The 24,457-nt window shown below is 50.0% G+C and overlaps 1 protein-coding gene and 1 long non-coding RNA gene across 3 annotated transcripts; one reads left to right on the top strand and one right to left on the bottom strand.

Moving 5' to 3' along the window:
• Window positions 1-7,369: 7,369 nt before the first annotated feature.
• ACKR2 (atypical chemokine receptor 2) lies at window positions 7,370-18,312 on the top strand. The gene is given in 5 exon segments (XM_017660520.3): window positions 7,370-7,624; window positions 15,998-16,434; window positions 16,437-16,715; window positions 16,718-17,011; window positions 17,014-18,312. Coding segments are annotated over 5 exon segments (1,254 nt in total). The 5' UTR covers window positions 7,370-7,514; the 3' UTR covers window positions 17,148-18,312.
• Window positions 7,973-15,718, bottom strand: LOC140848525 (uncharacterized). 2 transcript variants are annotated; one of them, XR_012129572.1, is made up of 3 exons: window positions 13,299-15,718; window positions 10,771-10,790; window positions 7,973-10,170 (listed from the first exon to the last, which is right to left on the bottom strand). It is a non-coding gene; the product is annotated as an uncharacterized lncRNA (long non-coding RNA). The 2 variants fall into 2 exon arrangements; XR_012129571.1 differs by having other exon boundaries at window positions 7,973-10,790.
• Window positions 18,313-24,457: the final 6,145 nt, after the last annotated feature.

Below are 24,457 nucleotides of genomic sequence, written 5' to 3'. Positions count from 1 at the left end.
AACATCTCCTTCAATTATGTATGTAGGCAACAAAACAGAGTTATATTAGCAGGATCTTGTCATAGGTATTTTGAAATATATGTATTAGTCACTGACATGGTGGTTATGAGATCCACTGCTGGATCTTTTCAAATGTCTTAATGAGGAAATGCATATATTACTATATCATAAATGTGTTTTAATATATTTTAATAACCATTTCAGAATATTTTTCACTCCTTCTTTTAAAATAAGACTATCTCAATATAATTGTGGACATGCACTTGAAAGAGTAATAGAAAGAGATCCTGTGTACCTTTTACCTAGTTCTCCCCAATGTAACATTTTGCAAAATGGTAGTACGATATCATAACCAGGAAACTGGCATTGCTACAGTCCATGGGCCTCACTTAGACTTCACCAATTTTATATGCACTCATTTGCGTGTGTGTGTGTGTGTGTGTGTGTGTATGTGTGTGTGTTCCCTTCCATTCAATTTTATCACATGTAGATTCAGGACCACCAGAATAGCTCCATCCCCACAGGGATCTCTTACACTATTCGTTTACAGACAAACACTCGGCTTCCTCTGCCTTCCCTAAGCCTTTGCATCTTCTAATCTTTTCTCCATCTCTATAATTTTGTCGTTTCAAAAATGTTATATAATGGGGTCTTATACTCTAGAGGTTTACATACTTTGAAAGAGTATGTAACCTTTTGAGATTGGCTTGTTTTCATTCTGTATAATTCCCTTGAATTGTTGTATAGATAGTAGTCTGTTCCTTTCTGTGAGAAATGTTTCATGGTAGGCACTCTACCCAATTTGTTTAACCACCTGCCCACTGAAGGGCATTTGGATTGCTTCCAATTCTGAGCTATAATTGTGTTTTAATGTATTTTATATTTTTAAAAACATTATCCTAAGAGGAGAGTCTAAGGCTTTGCCATACTGTCCAAGGGATCCACTGGCACAAAAATGTAGTCCTAAAGGGAAGGGTACGTGTCTGCACATTATTCCCTTCTATCTATAGGGACTAGGTGGGAATGGGGACAGGAAAGGGCGGGATTTTGAGCCTTTGCCAGGGGATTTTGATCTGTGCTGTCAGGTGAGACCTGAGGCAGATGGTGTCTGTCATCACAGCGACATCCCTAAGCTGATTATCTTCCCTGTAACAAGGGGAGTGCGTCTGTGGACAGGAGGGCTGGAGGCTGAAGAGGGGCCTGGGAAGAATGAGAGATACCCAGGCAAGTGGACACTTGAAACCCAACTGTTGCCCCAACCTAAGGAATATCTGCCACCCTCACAAATGAGCCATCTGAGGCCTTTTGAGGAGACGAGCACAGTAACAGGGCTGAGTCCTGTACCTGGATGTTCAGGGGCAGGGGCCGCTGTGGGAGGTGAACTACGAGAGGGCTGGAGAGGTCAAGACAGCAAAAACTCGGAGCTAGAAGTGGCCTCCCAGCATGAGCTCCTGGGAATTAGCCAGAGCAGTTCTCTGCTAGAGGCAAGCCTATTCCATCCTGATTTAAAGGACAGTGTGGTCTCAGCCGACACCAAGTTACCCTTGGCCTCACCTGTTGAGGATGTTCTTAGTTTGTCTGGAGGACTCAGGGCTCGCATGTCATGACCACTTAGCCTCCTAGTTCCCAAGAGCAGCCCACTAACTGGGACGTCTCAGGTGGACTTTGTGCTGTTTCCTATGTGTTATGCCCAGCACTGTGTGGTACTGTGTGGCCTTGACTGTAGTCTGGTGGCCAAGAGCCAAGACATGCCAGTAACTAAGAAACCATTTAGAGAAAGACACCAGAGGAAGGTCAGGGGTGTGCAAGAGTCTGCAGGAGGAGACTGTAAGTCATCAGAGGTGAGCCAGTCACCATTTTACAACCCCTGAAGAATGCGTAGGCCTGGGCGCCGAGCATCAGCGGCTTCTCACCTCGCAAGAAGAGCGCTAGCCAGACAGTGTGTGCCTTTGGATGGGTGAACAGCACCACCTTTGAAGAATCAAGTCAGGATCTCACCAAACCTCCAACTCACGTGTTACAGACAACAGGGCAGAGAGGTATGTTAACATGACGAGGATGAGATCAGCCCAGTCCAGACTGTGGGAAACTAGCCTTTACAGGATGAACACCAATTTCTTCAATAAACAAGTTGCAAGGAAAAACATAAAGTTGGAGGTGGAGAGGGAACCTATACATTTAAAAAGATCTTAAAATGTATATGAACCACTTATAGTATGTGGATCTTATTTGGATTCTGATCTGAACAAACTGTAAAGGGAAAAATATGAGGCCAGTGGCCTCATATTTGACAACATTAAGGAATCAGTATTAGCATTTTTAGGTGTGATAGTGATCAAAGTCCTTATCTATTAAGGCACATATTCAAATATTTACAGCTTACATGATGATGTCTGGTACTTGCTTCAAAATAGTACAGGAGCGGGTAAGTGGGTGGGAGCATAGGTGAAAAGATTGGCCATTAGTCGGTAATTGTTGAAGTGGGGTGATGGACACATAGGGGTTTGATATACTCTTCTGGCATTTTGGGGGGAGTGCCTCTTTGAAAATTGCCATTATAAATAATATAATAAAACTGCAAAACTGACCTGGTGAGGAGGGGGAAAACATCTGGATTCAGAAGGGAGGTGTAATTGGCCAACTGGCTGGGGGTCAAGGGTGTGAGCTGGGGGCCTCAGGCTGCCTGGGTCCTGTACAGACACCGGGGGAGGGCCTCTGGGATGGACAGATGGGGTGAAAGGTGAAGGTGTGATTGGCATGGCTCCCAGTTCTCAAATGTTTATTAGCAGTCAGCTTCTTCATTTTCCAAGACCTTGAATGTGTTTAAAAGAAATAACTTCAGAAGAGTGAAATTGGCTACAGAATGCCGGCAGCTCTGTCTGCCCATGACTCCCACTCACTTCCTGGCCTAGCAGTGAGTACCAATTTCCAAATCCTACGCGATGTTGTCTTTGCTTAGAACCTGAGGGTACACCCAGCTGCTGCTATTTGCTGTTCTAGACATTGGGCTGGCTGGGCATTCCCGTTTCCAGTCATGAGCTCCCAGAAGCACAGACAGCAGTCCTTATGGACATAGTCCCAGAGCCAACAATAGGATGTCACAGCTGAGGGAATGTGGACATCATGGAGTCCAACCCTCTACCACTGCTTTATCGACAGGGGAGACCGAGGTCCATAGGAGCCCCAGGGAGGAGAGTCTTTGCCTACAAAAATCCCTGCAATCCATTGTAGGAAAAAAGTAGGTTATTCTGGGAAGGCTGTCTACACCGAAGCATGTGTTCACCCAAGAAGCTGTTACTGAGCGCCTACTACAAGTCAGGCACTGGTTGGCCATGCTTTGAGGGCTCTTCAGATGAGTAAGAAATAATTTCTGTCCTGGAATAGCTAACTAGATGAGTTGGAGGGGCTGGAGAGAAGGAAGAGGCAAAGGATTTAAGAGAATATTCACATACATTGTGGGCAGTAGCGAACTGGGGTGGGAATCAGGAAGTCTGGGCAGCCCCGGGCAACTATATTCTGGGCAAGCGCCTGTTCTACTTAAGCCATGGCAACCCTGTCTGCAAAATGCATGTGACAACCTTGGCATGGCCTTGCCCACAGAGAAGACACCTGGAGAACCACGCACCAACCAGCAGGCAATATACCATTGAAAGTATTTTGATAGATGGATAAATACATTGATTTCAAACAAACATGTTTATACAGAAGCAAGGGACTGGTAAATGGTGAAATGGCTAGCCTCCACCCCAGCTTAGCTGAAAGCAGCCCCCTTGAGGGGGGCACAGAGCCCGGGTAGATGTACAAAAGGAGAGACAACACTTGTCCGGGTGATGGGAGGGGGTCAGCTGGAGGGGGTGGCACAGAAACAGGAAATGGAAGAGGTGAGATGAATGAAAGTTCCTTCCTGCTGTGCTGTCAGTGGAGCATGATAGAAAGGAGTCGGCCTGAGGTTCTGGCAGAACATTGAATCAAAGTGAGTAAACATGGGCACTGACAGAATTTCTAAATCAGGGGGCGGGTGTGTGGTTTTATTTATGGATTCTAACTTTAAGACTCTAGAGGTGGACCAGACTGACCTTCTTGTAAGCTTAGCCCAGAATGGAGGAGAGAAACGGAGAGAAAGAGACAGAGAGGGACACAGCGGTGAGGTAGGGCCAAACTGGGGCTCTTCCATCAAAAAGCCAGTTTGCCAAGTGTTGGTCAGGCTATGCCAGCAAACCAGCTGGCTGGCTCTCCAGCTCTTGCCCTGCACGGGTAGCTCCTGGGACCCTGCAAGCAGATGGACAAGGCCCCTGACTGAGTATCTGCAGCCTGGTAGGGAGATGGATTGGCCCCTAAGAATAATTCCTCTACATACTCAGGAAGCTCAGACCAGGCCTAGAGAGGCTTGGGGAGGCTTCTGTTGGGAGGGGGACCTGGGGCTGGGGCATGGAGGACAGGAAGGATCAGGCTACAGGCCAAAGTTCACAGATTCGTAGTCAGTGCTTGGCTGAAGAGAGAAGCAGATAGCTGAGAATGTGAGGCTGCTCTCACTGTCATAGTAGATGTGTCCAACATGTTAAAAATGTGTTAGGAGTATGTCACAGTAGTAAAGATTTTAAGGTCTCTACTCTGATGTCAAAGTGGCACTGGTGTCCCATACGAGAGGTGCTGGCCATCTAGGCAGGCTGGCTTCAAGGCCGGGCCCACTCCCTTCCCAGGGAAAGCAATCCATGTGCTGTCTTAGAGCGAAGAAGGGTGAATTCAGAGCCTTCTCCATCTAGCCCGCTGCGGCACGGGGAAGCCCCCTTCCCCCGGAGTGGTCCCCTGTAGTGCGCCGCTGTCTCCTCTCTGGCTGCCCTTGGTGGAGGTGGAGGGCAGGAGGCAGCCTTCCCTGGGTGGAGAGCACTTCCTCTGCCTGAGAGGATGTGGGCCAGGGCTGCCCAGCTGTCTGCCACCTGGGCCTCACAGCAATTATCCCTGCTGCAGGGCGGGGGGTGGCAGTCAGGAAGGAAACACTCAGGGCATGTGGTCAGCCGGTGCTGTTCGGGCCGGGGGGGAGCACTGAGTGGATCCACGGAGTGCAGAGGACTGACAGGAGAGCTGTGGAGGGATGTGGGCCTACCTGGCTGGCTCAGCCCTTCCTGGAACTCCCTGCCCCCGGGGCCAGGACTGACTTCCCCTGCCTGGAACCTGTCCATTTCAGGAAAAGGCCCAGCCCTTGCTGGGAAGATGCTGCAGTGAGTTCCCGGGACACCTGGCTGTGGTGCGAAGAAGGCTCTGTGCTCTCCTTCATGACCTGCCCTGCACCCGGAACTAGGTGTTTGCTCTGCGGTGGCTGGAAAGTCTGCCCAATAGGAAGCAGATGGGTTGAGATATGTCAAAAGAGGATGAGACAATTTGTTTTTTTTTGGTTATCATTAATATACAATCACATGAGCAACATTGTGGCTACTAGATTCCCCCCATCATCAAGTCCCACCACTACCCCATTGCAGTCACTAGAGGATGAGACAATGTGAACAGCAAAACAAACGGATGGATGAATACCTGGAATAAAATTAATACCCATGAGTCCATACTGATATAAATAAATAAATGGGGACAAGGGCTAACTCTTTCTTACAGTAAAACTCTCACTAATAAATGTAGAAAGAATGACAGAAATAGGAAAATCACCATTTGACTAACACCACAGTAATAAATGCTGGAAAGCATCATCAATGGCCATGGAAATTAGTGGGCAAAAACACAGGAAGCAGGATATTTCCATACTCTCAAAGTACCTCTCCACAAGCTGCTTATTAATTACAAAGGAATAAATAGTAATTCCATTGTGGAAAAACGCAGTAGACACCAACTTACCAAGTGATCAAAGTTAAGGGTGCCAGTAATGAGATATATTGAAGCCATGTGTCTCTAGTGTGATGCCCGCAGAAGGACGCATCACTTCTGTGCTCCTGCTCCAAATACCCTTGATCCAAATACCCTGCTCCAAATACCCTGAAGCAGCATCAGACTGAAGTTTAGGGACATTCTACCATTCTCTTCAAAACTATCAAGGTCATGAAAGACTAAGCAAGCCTGAGGGACTGTCCAGAATGGAGAGGCTAAGGAGTCACAGCAGCAGCATGCCATGTGGGTTCTGCTCTAGATCTCAGGCCAGGGAAAGAACAATTGGTGGGACAATGAGTGATTTCTGAATTAGGCCTGTACATTAACTAATATATTGCGTCAGTGTAATGTCCTGGTGTAGATCAGGACTGTGCTTCTACAAGATGTTAGCATTAGGGGAAGCTGGCTGGCAGGTATACAGGTATTCTGTGCGCCTGTTTGGCAAGTCTAAAAGTTATTTTAACTTACACAAGTTTTAAAAGCGAGGGGGCTTCAGAAGGGAGCCTAGGTTGGAACTAGGATGGAACTAGGACTCTGTGGCTTTTGTTGGACAGCTCCCTGGGCTTTATTCTACCTCCTGGTAATTAACATTGGGCCTGGAGAGACTTGGAGACCCACCCAGTTGGAATGTTCCCTCTTCTGCTTTGTTGGAGTGAGAACCCATCACAGGCTTGGCTTCCACTCTGTGTGGCCTTGGATCCCAAGGAAAGGCAAATGTCTTAAGTCCACGTCCACCTCTCTGGGGATATACAGTTCTCATTATTCCTGTCTAAGGGAGGCACCATCCCTATGCCAATGCAAATCTGAAAACCAAGGATCAGAAAGGTGAAGCTACTATTTCTAGGTTGCACAGCAGGTCCACACAGAGCCAGATGCAAGCCCTAGCATTACTCTATTACTGCTCAGTCAGGTAGAGGTGGCAGGCATTCACCAGGCACCCACTGTGTGTCAGGCCAACAGTGGGACTGGAGGTGAAGGTGGCTGACATTGACTCGGGACCACAGATGCTGTTCTGGCAGAGAGGAACCCTCATACTGCCAAGTGCATGGCAGGCAGTGTAACAAACATACGTATTCATTCATTCAGTCTCTGCTGTTGCCTGGCTCTGTCAGGCTGGTGGGTCAGGTATGGTCCTTGACCTGGGACCCCCTGGCCCGATAAGGGAGCAGACAAGTAAGCAGGCAGCTAGCAATATAGAGATTCATGCCATGACAGGGGTGGCAGTGGGAGAAGAGGCGGGAGAGAGGCAAGATGGCTTGGAAAGTCCAGGCGATGAGAATATTGTCAGCACTGTGGGTGAAGCAGACACAGTGCTGCTTGGAGGGAGTTATGGTCAGAGAAGAAGAGTGGGTTGGCAGGGGAGGGTCCTGCTGGGGGTGTCCTGGACCAAGGATGCTGGAGATCGGGGAGGCTGCCTAGCAAAGACTAGGAGATCTTCACTGGGGCTGTCCGTGTCCTTGGCCCAGTTGCTGGGGAATCATTCCAGAGAGGGACACATGCTTTCCAAAGTAATTAGACTATCTTTGGAGGGTTGTTCCTTCATGGGGAGGTCATTTGAGCTTGACTCATTTCAGTGAGGGAAATAGCCTGTGGAGCTGGAGCAGGCACGAAGGGGTGCCTTGTTCCAGCCTCAGAACAGGATGTGTGCAGGACTCCGTCCAGAGACAGGAAGAGTGTACGAAGAGTCCCACTCCTGCTGCACTTCCCTGGGGAAGAGGACCCAGCGCTGCTGCTCTCCTCCTGGGCCCAGGTGGGCAGCTCAGGCAAGTGGGTCTGCCCCCGGTGGGTTAAGGCCATTCTCAGAGTGGGATGGGGCTGGCCCAGGGGCTCCAGGGAGAGAGAGCATCCAGGGGCCTGGGGAGCGAGGATGGGTGTGGGGAGATGGGGTGTGAACAGGAGGCGGTGTGGAGCGCTCTTTCAAGGGCAACTGCTGCCTGTTCTCACGCCTCAGCAGCTGCGGAGGGAGTGGCCCGCTGGCCCCTTCCCTCCTTGACTCTGGCCCTGAGAATCTGCTCTGTGGGTTCTGAAAACCCCTGGGAGTTGGTTATCAGATGAGACTGGGTGCCCTCAGGCATCCCCTCTCCTCCACGGGCCTCAGTTTCCCCAGCTGTACTGTCTTGGGGTGAGATGAGGTGGTGTTTATGAGCCTCAGGGCTGAGCTTCCCTGGCTCTGTAGGCCTCCTTCGCATATGTCCACATTCTCTCCCTGTGCCCCCATGCTCTCTTGTCACCTCCCAAGTTCTGTCACCCCAACAGTCCCAAGATTCCTTCTCACCCATTCCAGCCTAAGCCAAGTGTTATCTTAGGCCTGGGAAGTTGGTTATGTGCCAGACACTCACTTCGTCATAAAAATTCCAAGGAGGAGGTATTTGATAGGTGAGAAAACTAAGGCTCAGAGAGGTTACAGAATTTTCCCAGAGTTACTCAGCCATTATGAAATAGATCAATGTATTCTGCTTATTCTTCCACACTGCACTGTGCTGAGTGTACCACCCTCCCTGGGGGTGGTGGAGGTAGTTGGTTGTGTTTCATTTTGAACCCAGCATAATTCTGACATACAAATGCAAGGAGCTCTAGTGTAATATTTCAGGCAACAGTGAGAGAGGCAAAAAAGAATCAAGCAAAAAACAATTCAGGAAAGATGTGGAAATCATACCTTCTGCAGCAGCTCTTTAAAGAGTTCAGCTCTGAAATTGCTTAGTTTTTATGAATTGATATAACCTTTGGGAGGAGGGTTAACTTGTGATTCTATCAATGCCACAAACATCCCCAGTTGCTGCTAAGAGCAGGAAACCTTGAATAATGTGGGGTCTCAGGGAGCATAGAGAGTGTGTGGGTGTCACATGCTCCAGAAGCAGGAGGTGGTGTGTCCATTAGGGAGTTTCGAGGGGCCCCCTGCCCTGCTGGGGGCAGTCAAAGCCACTCTTCCAGCCAGGCTCTGCGACGCCACAAATCCAAGGAGGGTTAGTTCACAGATGGGCTCTGGGCACGGTGACAGATAAGATGCACCAAAATGCTCCCAAGGGTGGGGCTGGGGTAGGGTGCTAGGGAGTTTTTTTCACTTCTTTTCTATTTTTAACTTGTATTTTTACATTTTACATTGAGCATATATTATTTTTATAATCAGGAAAAATACATGCTAAAAAAGTGAAGACAATTCAGTGGTTCGGGGCTCAATGGTCAGGCCTCTAGGGTTAGCTCTGTCTGGCTTGCAGCATGTCCCCCAGGCTTCCTGTGAAACCAGGGCAGTGATGCCTGTTGCCTCTTCAAAAGGGAGCCCGGAGGACTTGCAAGGATGGGGATATAAAGGACCTCGGAAGTAAGGAGTCTACGGTAAATAGCCAAGAGTAGTTACTATTATTTTTGTTGTATCTTATACATCACAATCCACATTCCTTTTTTCCAAGGTGGACCATGTAGAGGGCAGGGTCCATCCCGTGAGTCTGAGGAAAAGACCCGCAGCAGCCGAGCTCCCAGTGCGTGGTTCAGGGCTCTAGCTCCGGGGCAGCTGCAGGGCCTTGGGTTCTGATCCTGCAGTACACTTGCTGGGTGTTCATGGGCACGTCACTCCCGCTCTGAACCTCTGGTTCTCATTTATAAGATGGGAGTAACAATGACGCTGGTCTCATAAGGTTGCTGTGAGCAGTGACAGTGTTAATACATCAGGCTCGGCAGAGCCATTTTCTTTGAGAGGCGATGTGACTCAGTGTCTAAGAGTCTCGCTCTGGGTCTCAGTTCCTGGGTCTACTCTCACTTGCTCCGTGACTTCAGGCCAGTTTTCTGAGCCTCTCTGTGCCTCAGTGTCCTCAGCTGTGAAATGGGGCTAATAAGAGTGTTAAACTTCTGTAAGGTAAATGTGAGGATCAAATAAGTTAATACATGTAGAGCCCCTTGCCCCAGGGCCCAGCACACCCAGATCACAGGGTTAGATTGTATAATGATTAGACCAGATTTAATCCTCACAAAATCCTTTGCCCTATTACTTATTTTATGGATGAGAAAACAGGCCTGTGGAAGTCATCGGCTCCAGGATGGAAGCCCCGACTCTGTCCTGGGACTGCCAGGGCCTGGAGGCTTAAGGCCAAGGCAATCCCAAGCTGAGCAGAGAAGCACAGACCCAGCTCGATGCCCTGGCTCGGCCATTCGTGGGGTCTCTTCTACAGGCCATGCCTGCGGCGCAGGACTTTGCTCCTCTTGGGCTCTGTGTGTGCCTCTCAGTTTTCTTCTCCTGCTTTCTGTTCACACGCCCCCCTGCAGCCCCCAAGCGCCCTTCCACTCAGGCATCCTGGTCTCTCTCTGTAGAACAGAGGAGAGGAGATAGTAGGTACCTGAGTGGATCGGATCACAGGGATGCAGCGAGTAAACACATGTGGGCTCCAAGAGTGGGGTGCCTGCGGGGGGTGCCTGGTGAACCTGGGCTCATTTTTGTTGTTGTTACTGTTATGCACATGATAGTTTGATACCTGGTGTTTTTCCAGACCCAGGAGGAAGAAAACAATGATCCTAACACTTTTACCAGGTTTCCTGCCTCACATGCTCCAAGGTCAGACACTGCGGTCAGAGAGTGAGTCAAGCATAAGTCCTGCCTCAAGTGCTCCAGCCCCCACTGGGCAGGGGTGCAAAGGGGCATGCCAGAGTAATAGACACAGGGCGCTGGGCCAGGTATTGGGACTCTGTGTCCACCCCAGTCTTCTCTAAATAGCTGGGAGAGCCTCCTGGGGGAGGGGGCTGAGGTGTCCAGAGGGCAAATCCTGCACCCTGGTCCTGGGCGGCTGTGCCCGCTGGAGGTGGCCCTTGAAGTGGAAATAGTGTGGGCTCTGGGCCAGTCATGCTGCATGGCTGTGGGCTCCCAAGGCCACTGGGGCAGGGCTGGCCCAGTGTGGGGAAGCAACTTACAGAAGGAGGTCTTGGCTTAGCTGTGTCCACGGCACCCCGTGAGGCAGAAAACCATCAAGGGAGAAATGGGGGGAGAGAAGAGGGAGGGAGAGAGGTCAGTGCTGATTAATTCTAGGATCATCTGTTGAATGCCTCTGAGATGCCAGCCATGTGCTGGTGAGTTCCCACCCCCGGGAATCCCCAGTCTTGCAAGGGAGGCAAGGGACCCTCAAAGGTGACTCATCTTTCAGGAAGAGTGACTTTCTGCAAGTGTTTGGGGCGCTGGGGCAGGGTTTCACCAGGCAGGCCAGTACCTGGGCAGGCTCCTGGGAAGGGAGGTTTTAGGTTGCATCTAAAAGGATATGATGTCTAAATCTAAGGAAGCCAGAACAATTATCGTCCACGAGAAGTGATCTCAGATGTTATTCTTGGTTTTATATTCTGAAAGCTGGTGTGGCCTCTTGGGGTCACACTGGATCTTGTTTATTTGTTCACTGGTCTCAGCTGCAGTGTGGGCAGCAAGTTCAATATGTGGACAATCCACACGTGACCCTCTCCTCAAGGAGCCAAGGAGCAGGGCAGCTGTGGGATTGATGTAGAAGGTGGTGGGAGACACAGGAAGAAGTGAGACAGATAGGATTTGGTCAAGCTCCCTGGGGTCCTGATGAGGGTGTGCTGGTAAATGTTTACCAACCAGCTCTCACCGATGATGTGTGTGTGTGTGCTTGGTGGGGGGGCACAGTGGAGGGAGGAGATGCTCCACTTCGTAGCATTTGACACAGTGGAAATATTTCCACTGTGACCAATCGCAAACCACCAAATTAATATCACTGAATGAAAATTGGTTGATTCCATGAGTGTTTGTTGTATGCCTTCACATGTTGCATAACTGGCTCTCACAAGTCTGTAGGAACCACCTCCAGCACATTGCCTACTTTAAATCTTCTCTGCTACCAGTTGCAGAGGCCAGAAGTCCCAGTACTAGAGGCTCTTCCTTCAAATTCAAGTTTAGTCCATGTTGAAAGAGGAGCTGGGAGAAAGGGTCACCAGTTCTGCCTGTATTGTTAGGGTCATCCAGTCGTGAGTCCAGCATTTGCTGATCTGAAGCCATGGGCAATTGAGCTTCACCTCTCCAAGCCTTAGTTTCCTCATTGGGAAAATGGGAATCATAATAACACTGCTTCCCAGAACCATGATGAGGATTAAGTAGGAAAATTACATGTGAGTGTTCAGCTCACAGAAAGAAACCAACTGACAAGGCTGCCTTCCTATCTAGATAGATGCAGAAACGCCCTCTCTTGTTGCCTCAGTTGTGACTTCTCTGAGAGGCCTTGGGAGGTGAGCACTCAGAGGGATCCTCAGGAGGAGACGCTGCTCTCCAGCCAGAGGTTCTCGCTAAGCCGAAGCTGGAGCCAGCCCCGGCCAGCGGCCCCAGGAGGTCCCTAAGAGGGTGATGCTCCTGCCCCAGAGTCAACCTGTGGGTCACTTGTGTGTCCTTGGCCTTATTGTAGGGGAAGCACAGCTGACCTTGCTCTTTCTGCCTCTCCTCCCTAGAGCCTCCCTAACTCTCTGCAGAGAAAAAAGGTCCACTGCAGAGCTTCTGGGGTCGGTCACATTACTACCTAGGATGTGAGTTCACACCTGGATGTGAATAACTGACACCCACATTCATTCCTCTCAAGATGTTGCTGGATAAGCCAAATTAATTCAGCCAATAAAGAAAAGTGAAAACAAAAAAGCAAAAACAGAATGGGGCCAGATCACCAGTTAGGGGTGGGTTCACAGGGACTTGAAGGGTGGTCTGGAGCATGGGGTTCGTGGCTCAGCGCAGCCACTGACTACCCGCTGAGGGCTCTGCACAGGTTGTTCCCCTTCGGTGAGTCTCACTTTCCAACCTGTAAGATGAAGGAGGTGAGCTCTCACTCCCTCAGTCTGAGATGCACAAGAGGTCACAGGAAGTGTATTTATTACCTATTCCACTGTATCAAATTACAGTGTATTCCACTGTATCAAAGTCAGTGGCTTAGAGCAACACAAGTTTATTATCTTAGAGTTCTAGAGGTCAGAAGTCTAAAGTAGGTTGGCAGGGACGTATTCCTTCTGCAGTCTCAGAGGGGACTCTATCTGTTCCTGCCTCTTCGAGTGTCCAGAGGCCCCCTGCATGCATTGTCTGTCCCTGCGTTACTCTCACCTGTTTCCACCTTGACTCCTTCTCTAATCCGGATACTCCTGACTCCCCCTTGAAAGGTCCCTTGTAATCGCGTTGGGCCCCTCTGGATAATCCAGGATACTCTTCTCATCTCAAGATTCTTAACTTAATCGTTGGCAAAGTCCCTTGTGATACATAAGGTCACATAGTCACAGGTTTCGGGGATTAGGGCGTGGGTGTCTTTGGGAGGCTATTATTCCGCCAGTCACATGGAGGCTGTGTTTCTCAAGGAGGCTCCATGAAGCCTTGGGGGCACTAGTGGGGAATCTACAGAGGCTAGACCAGACACTTAGGTCAATATTCTGGACAGCCGCCGAGACAGCCTGAGCCCAAATCATACCTTTCTCAGGTGGCTCTTTTTGGTGACTGCCGGACAGAGCAAAACGGAGACTGAGCAACGAGACGACAGCAGGACCAGGGCGCTGTCCTGGAGTCCGAGGGCCCGGGTCTGACGCAGCCCGGCTGGTGACTCCCTGTGTGACTGTGGAGCCGTCGCTTTGCCTCTGGGCTAAATGGGACTACCAGTTCCTCCCTGTGCTGCCTGCTGTGCTTCCACAGCAAGGCACCAGCCGAGGGGCACCTGTGCGTGGGGAGCTGGAGTTGGTGGTATTAGTCGTGAAATTTGTGGGAGGGGCTGGTGGCCCCAAAGGACAAGGGGACCCCAAGAGATTCCCAGAGTGAAAGATGAGGAGGCCAGAGGCCCTGAGAGGGAAGACATCAGTGTTCCAGGAGGGAATCTAGTACAGGTGGCCTGATCCAGCCTGGGCCTGGCAGACTCTGACCTCTGGCTGTGATCCAAGCAGTCATCAGATTTGTTTAAAGCAAAACTTTTAACTTTTGTTAAAGCAAAAGTCAAGGACTTTCAGAAATCAGGTCAGGATCAAGGCAGTGTTGATGCGCCAGAAGAGCTGGTGTTTCATTAGTGGCAACTCCTGACTAGTGAGCCCTACTGGGCCCAAGTGCCCCTCCTCCCAACCGTGGCAGCTCACAGACCCCCAACGCCAGCCGTGTGCTATGGGTGCCTCACTGCTGCCCAGGGAATGGGGGGCTCCAGTACAGGAGACCCCAGAAGCACAGGATGGGGTTGCAGGACCAGGAAGGAAGGCACAGGACAACGTTCCAGAAGCTAGTCAGGAGCAGAGCCTGGCTTCATTACAGCCACCCAGGCTGAGCTGCTGGGCTGGGGACAGGGCATTTCTTTCCCTCCCCCAGCATCTGGCCCAGATGCCATGTGGCAGGATCCCAAGGGTGGTGCCGAGGCTCACGGAGTGGCAGAACGAGGCGGCCCCCTGGGAGAGGCTTCGCCCCAGCAGCATGGCCTGTTTCCATGGGCTGTGAGGTCACAGTGCTGGAGGAACCGGGAGGGGCAGCTGGGGGCCTGAGGCAGCATTGTTTTCAAAATTCTGCTTCAAAATAAATTAGACAAAACTTCTACCAGGACTGGGGAAAATGTTTGCAATATGCATGTAAAAGGCTGAAATTCTTACTTTATAAAACCTCTTATAAAATGAGAACCCGACCCATTGAAACAGTAAATTATTCACAGAAGAAATACAAACTGGCATTTGAACCTATTAAAAAGGTCAACCTCATTTGATCGAAAGGATAAAATATAAAATGCAGAGGCACATGGTGGACTTAATCTGCATTTCTCAGTTTGTGCCCATGACCATCACCTGTCTCTGGGCCTCACTCTGGTGGCCGTGCGGATTGCCGGCTTGGGCCACGTGTTCGTGTTTTAATCTTCTCTTTCTTCCTTAACCCTCTTCCCCACTGGTGAGCAATCTAGTATGTTTCATATGTCTCTTTCCTTGTGGAACACTCAGCACAACTGAGCATAACCCTTGGTTCACTACAGACTCTTATCACTGGTTCATGTGAAGCTCTATTTTAGAGATTATTTTTAATAATAAGATGAAAACCTAGGAAACTGCTGGCCCAGAGGGGACCTGACCATGAATGGTGAGCTGCCCGCCTCCATGCCTCTGGCTTCTGCCACCCAGCTAGAAAGAGTATCATGTGTATGTTTCTGTGGGGCTTGCAGATAGTGGACATATTCAAAAGGCAATAAGGAAGTAGGGACTCACTGGGTGGTGGTGAGGGGTGGGGAAGGAACCTGGCATGTCTCCACGTTTCAGGCTGAGGTGACTGAATAGTTGTGGTGCCAGTTAGACAAACACAAGGGAGAAGCTGGTGGGAAGAAAATGGATCCGGTTCTGGGCAAAACAGTAATTTAAGTTAGAATTTATTGAGTGCCTCCTATGTTCTGGGCACTCTGTGGAGCTTGAAGTGCTTAACACGAATTCTCACATTTAAGCCTCACAAGAACCCCACGATATAGGCACTATTATTGTTATTATTTTAAAGAAAGTGAGGGATGGAAAAGTTTAGTAGGTTCTGAGGCCACACCTCTCTGCTACAGACCTAGTGACTGGATAAAATATGTTTAAAACATAAAGTATTTATAAATGAAGATATTGATGTAAAGCTAAATATTTATAAACAAAATATTTTAAACATAACAAAAACTGGGGCAACCCTCAGGCCATAGAAGTAAAGAAAGCTTAACACTACAGTGGGCACACTGGACATTTATAGATAAAATAAGCCCCACTGAACAGAAGAAGCTCTCATTTGGAAAAGAACCATAAGCCACAGAAAGAAGAATATTATGGGCTACACCTGAGGAAGAGTTTGGAGACACCATAAGCAGGTGGGTTGGTGTCCCTAAATGACAAAGGAAAAGCTGAAAGGTATTGTCATCATTTTCAGGTGATGAGGGAGCAAATCAAGATGAGAAGCCGTAATAGAGAAGTGAACACTGTGAGAACACCTGAGCTTCAGTCATTGACCCAAGATGACATAAAGATTGAATGGTAGCCTTGGGCTCGCACCCTGCTCTTACTTGCTAGACTGCAGGTGCTGATGTGGACGAGTTGCCTGCTGAGCATCCCAGAGCAGGAGCAAAAGTAGGTTTGGAGAGAGGTACGGAAAGCCTGATTTCATCTTATTTCTCTCCTGCCGCTCTCTGGCCCACAGAGACCCAGGACGGGCGTGTCCGCCCGAAATGGCCACCACTGCCTCCCCTCTGCTGCTCACCACTGAGGCCGTCAATTCCGATAACAGCTCCTTCTACGACTACGAGGACTACCTGGATGAGGTGGCCTTCCTGCTCTGTAGGAAGGACGAGGTGCTGTCCTTCGGCAAAGTCTTCCTGCCAGTCTTCTACAGCCTGATCTTTGTGCTGGGCCTCGGCGGGAACCTCCTTCTTCTGGTGGTCTTGCTCTGGCACGTGCCTCGTAGGCAGATGACTGAGGTGTATTTGCTGAACCTGGCCATCTCTAACCTTCTCTTCGTGGTGACGCTGCCCTTCTGGGGCATCTCTGTGGTCTGGCATTGGGTTTTTGGAAGTTTCTGGTGCAAGATGGTGAGTACCTTCTATACCATTAACTTCTACAGTGGCATCTTCTTCATCGCTTCATGAGCCTGGACAAGTACCTGGAGATCATCCACGCTCAGCCCTACCACAGGCTGAGGACCTGAGCCAAGCATCTGCTCCTTGCTGCCCTTGTATGGTCTGTGGCCCTGGCTGTCTCCATCCCTGACATGGTCTTTGTCAGGACGCATGAGCACCCCATGGGTGTGTGGAACTGCTATGCAGATTTTGGGGGGCATGGGACCACCTGGAAGTTCTTCCTTCACTTTCAGCAGAACCTCCTGGGGTTTCTCCTTCCACTCCTTGTCATGACTGTCTTCTACCCCCTTAGAGCCAGGGCCGGGCTCCAAGGACAGCCATAGCCCTGGTGGTGGCCTTCTTTGTGCTATGGTCTCCGTACAACCTCACCTTGTTTCTGCACTCGCTGCAGGACCTGCAGGTCTTTGGGGACTGCAGGGCCAGCCAGCACCTGGACTATGCACTTCAGGTGACAGAGAGCATCGCCTTCCTTCACTGCTGCTTCACCCCTGGACTCTGTGCCTTCTCCAGCCGCCGCTTCCGTCAGTACCTGAAGGCTTTCCTGGCCACTGTGCTCAGACAGCATCAGGCACCTCGCACTACCAGGCCCTGCCATCCACCTCTTCTGAGAGTAGCAGGCTCACTGCCCAGGAAGAAATGACCAGCCTGGATAACCTTGGGGAGAGGCAAGCTGAAGACCTCCCCAAGGGGCACATGGGGAAAAATGAAGGCTGAGTGGCCATACCTCAGTGTGGTGAGAGTGGCTGGGGGGCAGATCAGTTGGGCCCTCTCTCAAAGGTCCTCGGCGAGCATGTTGCTAAACAGTGGTCAGTTCACAGTTCTCACCATCAGCAGCATTGGCTCCCTCCTGCCTTCTTCCTCTTCCTTCTCTGCCCTCCAGGACCCCATACTCTCCTCCTGAACTGCCGTGATAGGTTCCCAGCTGACCTCTGTGGTTCCTGTCATTGTGCTCTCCTGTCACCTAATCAGCACCCGATGGCAGAGTGTTCTTGGCACCATCAGCCATCATTCCTCTCTTCCTTGGAGTGGCCTGAGGCCCACCCTCCTCCAGGCTGCTCTCCTCCCTGCATCAGCTGGGGAAGTATTGCTGCAGCACTGTTTAATATTGCAGCCTTGCTGGTGGCTCCAGGGCCAGTGACCAGGGGGTGCCGGAGGTGCTGGGCATGGGGAGCTTCCCAGGCATGTGGGAGGCAGGCTGAGCGCATGTTCCTGGTGGCCCAGGAGGATGCCTCTCCCTTTGCCTCCCACGCCCCTCCTCAGGAGCCTTCAGGGCACCCTGAAGTCCAGTCCAACACCTTTGTCCAACTTCTAGGCTGGCGCTTTTGTGGGTGGAATCCCACCCACCACATCTTGCCCTTAGAGGTCTCCACTCCCCTTTCCATTTCCCGGATGCCTTGCTGTTGCCACCTCTGCGCTTTTGTGCTTGCCAGCACTCTAATGTAACAGTCATCATTTTCCAGCCAGCTATCCTTTCACCCTTGTTTTGTAACTGAATACTATTTGCTCTGGGAAACCACTCCTGCCCTGCGTTTTACATAGAGGTTGGGGAAAGCATGGGACTTGTGCCAATTACAGCCTTATGTTTCCCTGGCCCAGTGATTCATTCAGGGATGGGCACATGACCCAGGCAGGGCTTGTGAAATGCAATGTTACTAGGATACATTGCTGAAACAGGGGCAAGAAAATGAAGCTGAGAGGGCAAGAAATGGAAGCTGAAGGTGTGAGGTTTGGAGCTGCGCCTTCACAACTCAACTTCAGAAGACGAGGTGATGGCTCAGTGAAAGAGCAGGTCCTTGGGGTAGTGTGTTCATCCTCAGAGCCAGAGCATGGCTGAAGCTCATCCCAGTACTGGACTTAACAATAAATTCATTTGCAGCTTGGGGTGGTGGTGTTTTGTTACTTGCGGGCTGAGGGTTACGGCCTGATGTGCCCTGCCTGGGTGTCTCAGGTACCGGCATCCCCCTGCCCGCTGACCTGTCCACTGAGAAACCTTCCCCAGGGAGCTGCTGGTCCACAGTGACGTCTCTCTTTCCTGAGCTTCTAAGCACTCTCTGCTCTTCCCCACCTCCCAGAACCATGTCCCATGACCTGCCCTCATCCTGCCAGGTCTGTTTTGCTGAAGCCAGCACAGAGCCTAGCAGACAGTAGTGTGCAGAAGGACACCTCAAGGTGGATGGAACAGAGGGCAGCACCACACATGACTGGAGGGTGCTTCAGCCAGGGTTCACAAGATAATAGGTGCTCACAAAGTACTTCTCACAGTGAATGACTGGATGGATGGAGAATTGAGCAGGTGGTCAGTATTCTGCCCACTCTTTCTTCTCTTCCCAAGCTTTAGCCAGCCTCATCACAGCACACACATCGTAAGCAGGGTTGTCCCCAGATGCTGTCTGAGTTGACATCGTTGGTCTTTCATTCTGTGTCTTCCTGAGCCCCCATTCTCTCTCAGCTCTGTGGCCTTTAGTTTTCTCTACACAAGGCCCCAGATTCCCTCATCAGGAGGGACTCTGAGCTTCACTGGCCCCCTGGGAAATGAAGCTTTGCATCTGAAAGTGGAGATTTGTTTGAGGACATGGGGGTAGGATTCTATTTTAGAGGTCCTGAAGTCTTGTCCATAAAAGACCTCAGTCATGCCCAGGTGGCAGCCTGACAAGTGAGACATCCTGAGCTGCACCAACAGGCTCCCTGACTTCATACCCATGCTGCACAGATGGAATGGGGCAAAGTATGCCAGGCAAGGGACACCCAGCAAGGGCTTGTCACCAGCATTAGCAGACTGTATATGTGTGTGTGTGTGACATCTGTGTGAATCTGTGTTGTGGTGTGGGTTGTGCATAGTATACATGTTGTCTATGTGGATCTCACAATGTGACACTGTGTGCAAATATGTGAGTATGTGTGTTAGGGTCTAGGACTCTGGGGTTTCCTAGAGAACAAGACACACAGACACGGAGATGAAAATCTAAGCAAAGTCTTTATTCAGCCAGCAAGCTGGAGTCGACAGCACCTCCCCTGACACGCAGGCCGAGTCCGAGCTGCCGACTCTGAAGCAACTTTGGGTACTGATTATATAGGATCTTCACAGCAGTTACACTAAAGCCTGCGCAGTTCTACAACTAATAGGTTTAAAACACACTCTATATTGTAACCAATGGGAAACATTGTAACCTTTTTAGGGAACGCGCCAGTTGCCTGCCCGCTTCAATTGTTATCTCTTGCTTACCCAAGCATGTCTATGTGACTTATCACGGGTTACATCCCTAGGCGTTCCCAGGCTGTTGCTCACTTCTAGTTATCTAACTTAGGGTAGGCGCATTTCTCAGAAGCCTCGGGTAATTTACACAAGAAAAGACTGGGTGGCTCTCACTCTAGGCAGTCAGGTTAAGTGTCATTAGTTCTTTTTCCTGACTCTTGATGCTCTCTGCACTCCGTTACATTTCCCCCCTTTTCTTGATCAGACTAAGGAATCTTCCACAGCAGTGTCTAGGGCCTGATATTTTTGGCGAAGGACCAGGAGTTGGACGGTGTCAAACTTCTCTTGCACAAACTTAAGCAGCCTGTTTATTATACATGGGCCGATGGTAAGCAAAAGCAGCAGGATGACTAGTGGCTCTGCAACGGCCGAGAGGAGGGTAGCAAACCATGGCTTGTGCTTGAACTAAGACTCAAACCAGCCTTCGCTGCTGCTACTTTCATATTCTTTACACCGCTTGTCAAGATCTTTTTTTAGTTTGGCTAAGGAATTTCTGACTGCACTTGTCTTATCTACATAGAAACAGCATTCTTCTTTTAGGGCTGTGCATAGCCCACCTTCTTTTAAGAACAAGAGGTCCAGGCCTCTTTGGTTCTGTAGGACCACCTCTGACAAGGAGGTGAGGGATTGCTCTAGGTCTGATATTGACTGTCGGAGTTGTTCTAGGTCCCTGTCGACTGCTAGCCTTAGGGCTGTGAGCCCTTTTTCCCACGTCACAAGGGCTGCGACTCTAGTGCCTGCCCCTGCTATCCCTAAGGAGAAGAGGATCTCAATGGTCAGGGTGGTAACAACTTCTCTCTTGCTCCGGTGGGGGCTCAGCCTTTCTTCCTAATAAGAAAGGAGAGATTCATGAGAATGATACATTAGGCGAGGTAGAATGGCCACCAGCACACAAAACTCACTGTTAGCATTGAACACAGAGGTGGATAGGGCCGGAGTGAGGCCTGTCTTTGAGCAGAGCCACCAGCCCAAGGAGGGTATAATCTACTTTCCCTGCTCCCACGTAGTGTTATTATAGAAGGAGCATAACTGGCTCTGGGTCGTCGGGACTGTGCCTACACACGTACTAACGACTGAGACTTGAGCGATTGTAAGTCCCCACAGTCTCCCATCCCAGTAAGTGGGATGGGAGTTGTTGATAGTGTAGGAGCCATTTATCTCGATTGCCTCATAGAAGGGGGGTGAACCTGGATAGCATAGCCAACAGGGATCGGTGAGGGAGGAAGTGGTGTGGTTAAGAGTCTCTACTACTGCCTGCACCATTTCCCACATGGGATTATCTAACTCGGAGGGAGTGTGCTGGGCTTATAACTCAGAGGTCGATGGACCTGGTCTTCTCGTGGGCTCTGGAGCAAACGTTCTGGTCGGCATTTTCTCATCTTTTTTGCTCAGGCCCTTGTCCTGGATTGAAGGTTTCTGGGGATTTATAACTGGGTTGGGACCTACGGCGGCGGTGGGAGTTGACACGGTTAATTTAATGATGAGGGTCGAGCCGGCATGCCTGTTATATTTATAATACACCATTCCCCATGTTAGTCCGTTTATCTAGCGCGATACTTCAGTGTTTTTGCCTGTCTCGGTGAATTGAACTCTTACTTAATCTTGGTCTGTTTTGTCACAAGCCTTGGTTTTGTAAAGGGTCATAGGCTGGTGATGAGGGATGCCCTTGTTGACATAAGTAAATTTGACAGAATCGATTTTTGTAACTGTCTATCTCTAATTTCTATCATTCGAGGTTACACAGTCTTAGCTGGCACAAAAGAAGTCATGACCCCCCCCCCCCCACAGTACCTTCTTTTACCTGTTCTTGGGCAAGCATAAAACCCATGGGAGCGAGCTAAATTTGGAGGGACGGATCGGTAAATGGGGTTGATCTGCCAAAAGCAGAAATACAGGTCAGGCTACCAGGTTCTGATTGGTGCACTGTGTTGTGTGGAGTTGATGACTTCTCCATTGTCGCTATCAATCAGCATCTAGGTCAGGTTCTTTGGTTGATGGGGGTTGGTGCCTCTGATCTCTACAGATGTGGCTCTTGTGAAGATCCATACTAAGGAGCTTATTAGCAGGATCTCTTTCATCTTCGGCTTAAGTGTAGTTTTAGGGGATTGGCAGGATGCTGCTGCACCTTCTACTCTTCAGTTCTTTGGATCGTTACGAGGTAGGATCCGAACGTGGGTGTGGTGCACCCATGGAGCGATACTATCAACTTTGAGAGCAGTGGGGGTGGTAAACAATACAACGTAAGGTCTTTTCTACCTGGGCTCGAGAGTCTTCACTTGGTGTCTTTTGACCTATACTATATCTCCTGGGACTATGCCATGTTCTGGGCTCGGAATTTTCCCGCTCTCATAATATGCTCTGATCAGGGGCTAGATTTCTTGCTGCACTTTAGCAAGAGCTTGCAACACATTCAGATAGTCAGGGGATGGGTCCTCTGCACCGAGAAGCTGCACTCACTGGGTTATGGGTGGAGGGGCCCTGTACATTATTTCAAATGGAGTTAAACTCCATTTGGGGCAGTTCTGAGCGTGGAAGATAGCTAAGGGAAGGAGGGTCACCCAGTCCCCGCCAGTCTCCAATAACAATTTAGAAAGGGTCTCTTTCAGGGTCCGATTCATTCTTTCTACCTGCCCAGAGCTTTGTGGGTTATAAGTACAATGTAACTTCTAATTTACTCTTAAAGCTAGGGCTAGTCTTTGCAGGATTTTGCTAATGAAAGCCGGGCTGTTATTGGAACCTATTGCTTCAGGGACTTCATATCTGGGGATGATTTCTTCAATTAATCTTTTTGCTACTACCTGGCTAGTCTCATGCTTGGTTGGAAAGGCCTCCACTCACTCAGAGAAAGTGTCTACTATAACTAACAAATACTTGTATCTATACTTCTCTGGTTTTATTCCAGTGAAGTCTACTTTTCAATTCTTACTGGAGCTCTCCCCCTTTCCCGGGAACCTGCCAGGTGCAGCCCTCTTGGGGCTGATCTTAGCATTGCACAGCCACTGCATTCTTTTGTGATCTGATGAGCTGCCTCATTCTGGTGGGGAAACACCAACTGTGCGGACTGGAAAAGGCTGAGCAGCTTTTTCCAGCCTAGATGGGTGGACTTATGCAGATTAGCAAGCATGTACTGCCCCAGTGCTTCTGGCAGGATCAACCTACTTTCTTGGTCCTTACTCTAATTTCCCTCTCCAAACACTTTCTTCGAGACTTGTTTCTTAATCTACTCAAGATCCTGGGGGGAATACTCAGGTTTGGGTGGCAAGGCGGGCAGTTCAGGTATGGGTATTTCGAGGGCTGCAAGTACAAGGGAGTCCGAGAGGGCTGCTCTCTTAGCTTCTGCATCAGCATGGCTGTTGCTGATGGCCTTAGGTGTCTTCTTTGATTGGTGGCCCGGTACATGTATAACTGCTACCGCTTTGGGTTTTTCGACAGCAGCTAGTAGTCTTTGGACTTCTTGCAGATTCCTCAGTCCCTTCTCTTCCGCGGAACGGAATCTTCTTTCTCGGTAGATGGCACCGTGGACATGGACAGTGCCAAAGGCATATCTGCTATCTGTGTAAATGTTGACCCGCTTGCCTTCTGCTCTTTCCAGGGCCTCAGCGAGAGCAATAAGTTCCGCCTTCTGTGCTGAGGTGCCAGGGGGCAGAGCTGCGCTCCAGACAACTTCTCCTTCATGGGTTACTACTGCTGCCTCTGCTCTCTTGACCCCCTCTTGCACAAAGCTGCTCCTATCTGTATACTAATTTAGCTCACAGTTTGGTAACGGTGTGTCTTTCAGGTCTGCTCGCGCCTGGATAATTTCGGAAAGGATGTCTCTACAGTCATGGATGGGAGTCGTCAGATCTGGGTCCGGCAGAAGGGTGGCAGGATTTAGGGTTACTGGGTCAGAGAAGGCGATTCGTGGAGAATCTAGTAGGAGCCCTTGGTAGTGGGTGAGTCTTGCGTTCGTCATCTATTTTCCTGGAGGATGCTTGAGGATCCCCTCTACGGTATGTGGGGCTGTTACTCTCAGGTTCTGGCCAAAAATCAGCTTGATTGCCTCTTTTACCAGTAGAGCGATAGCTGCTAGGATACGCAGACAAGGTGGCCACCCGGAGGCCACTGGGTCTAGCAGCTTGGACAAATAGGCCACAGGTCTTTTCCATGGGCCTAGCTGCTGAGCCAGGACTCTTTTAGCTACTCCCTTCTTTTCATCTATAAACAGGATAAAGGGTTTTTCTGGGTCTGGCAGAGATAGGGCGGGGGCCCAGAGGAGAGCTTCTTTTAGTCTGTCAAAAGCCTCTTGTTGTTCCTGAGTCTATTGCCAGCCCGGCCCTTCTTTGGTTGCTTCATATAATGGTTGGGCTATTTCTGCGTACCTTGGAATCCAGAGCTTGCAAAACCCGGCTAAGCCAAGAAATTCTCTCACTCCCCGGGGTGAGGAAGGGATGGGGATAGTCAGGATAGTTTGTTTCATGGCCTGCTTTAGCCACCTGGTCCCATTAGATATTTTGTACCCCAAGTAGACTACTGACCTCTGACAGATGTGGGCTTTCTTGGCGCTGGCTCGATATCCCAGTTCGCCTAGTTCAGCTAGCAAGTTTTCCATGGCTTCTTCGCACTCTTCACGGGTTTCCGTGGCCAGCAACAGGTCATCCACATACTGCAGCAGTGTCACACGGGGGTGGCTCTTGTGAAAGGGCTCCAGGTGCTGGCTTAAGGCTTCATTGAATAAGGTGGGAGAGTTCTTGTAGCCCTGTGGTAGTCTAGTCCAGGTAAGCTGCCTTTTTCT

Source organism: Manis javanica, chromosome 3 (assembly GCF_040802235.1).
Source record: "Manis javanica isolate MJ-LG chromosome 3, MJ_LKY, whole genome shotgun sequence".
Taxonomy (NCBI): Eukaryota; Metazoa; Chordata; class Mammalia; order Pholidota; family Manidae; genus Manis; species Manis javanica.
This window is presented reverse-complemented; position numbering and strand designations above follow the sequence as displayed.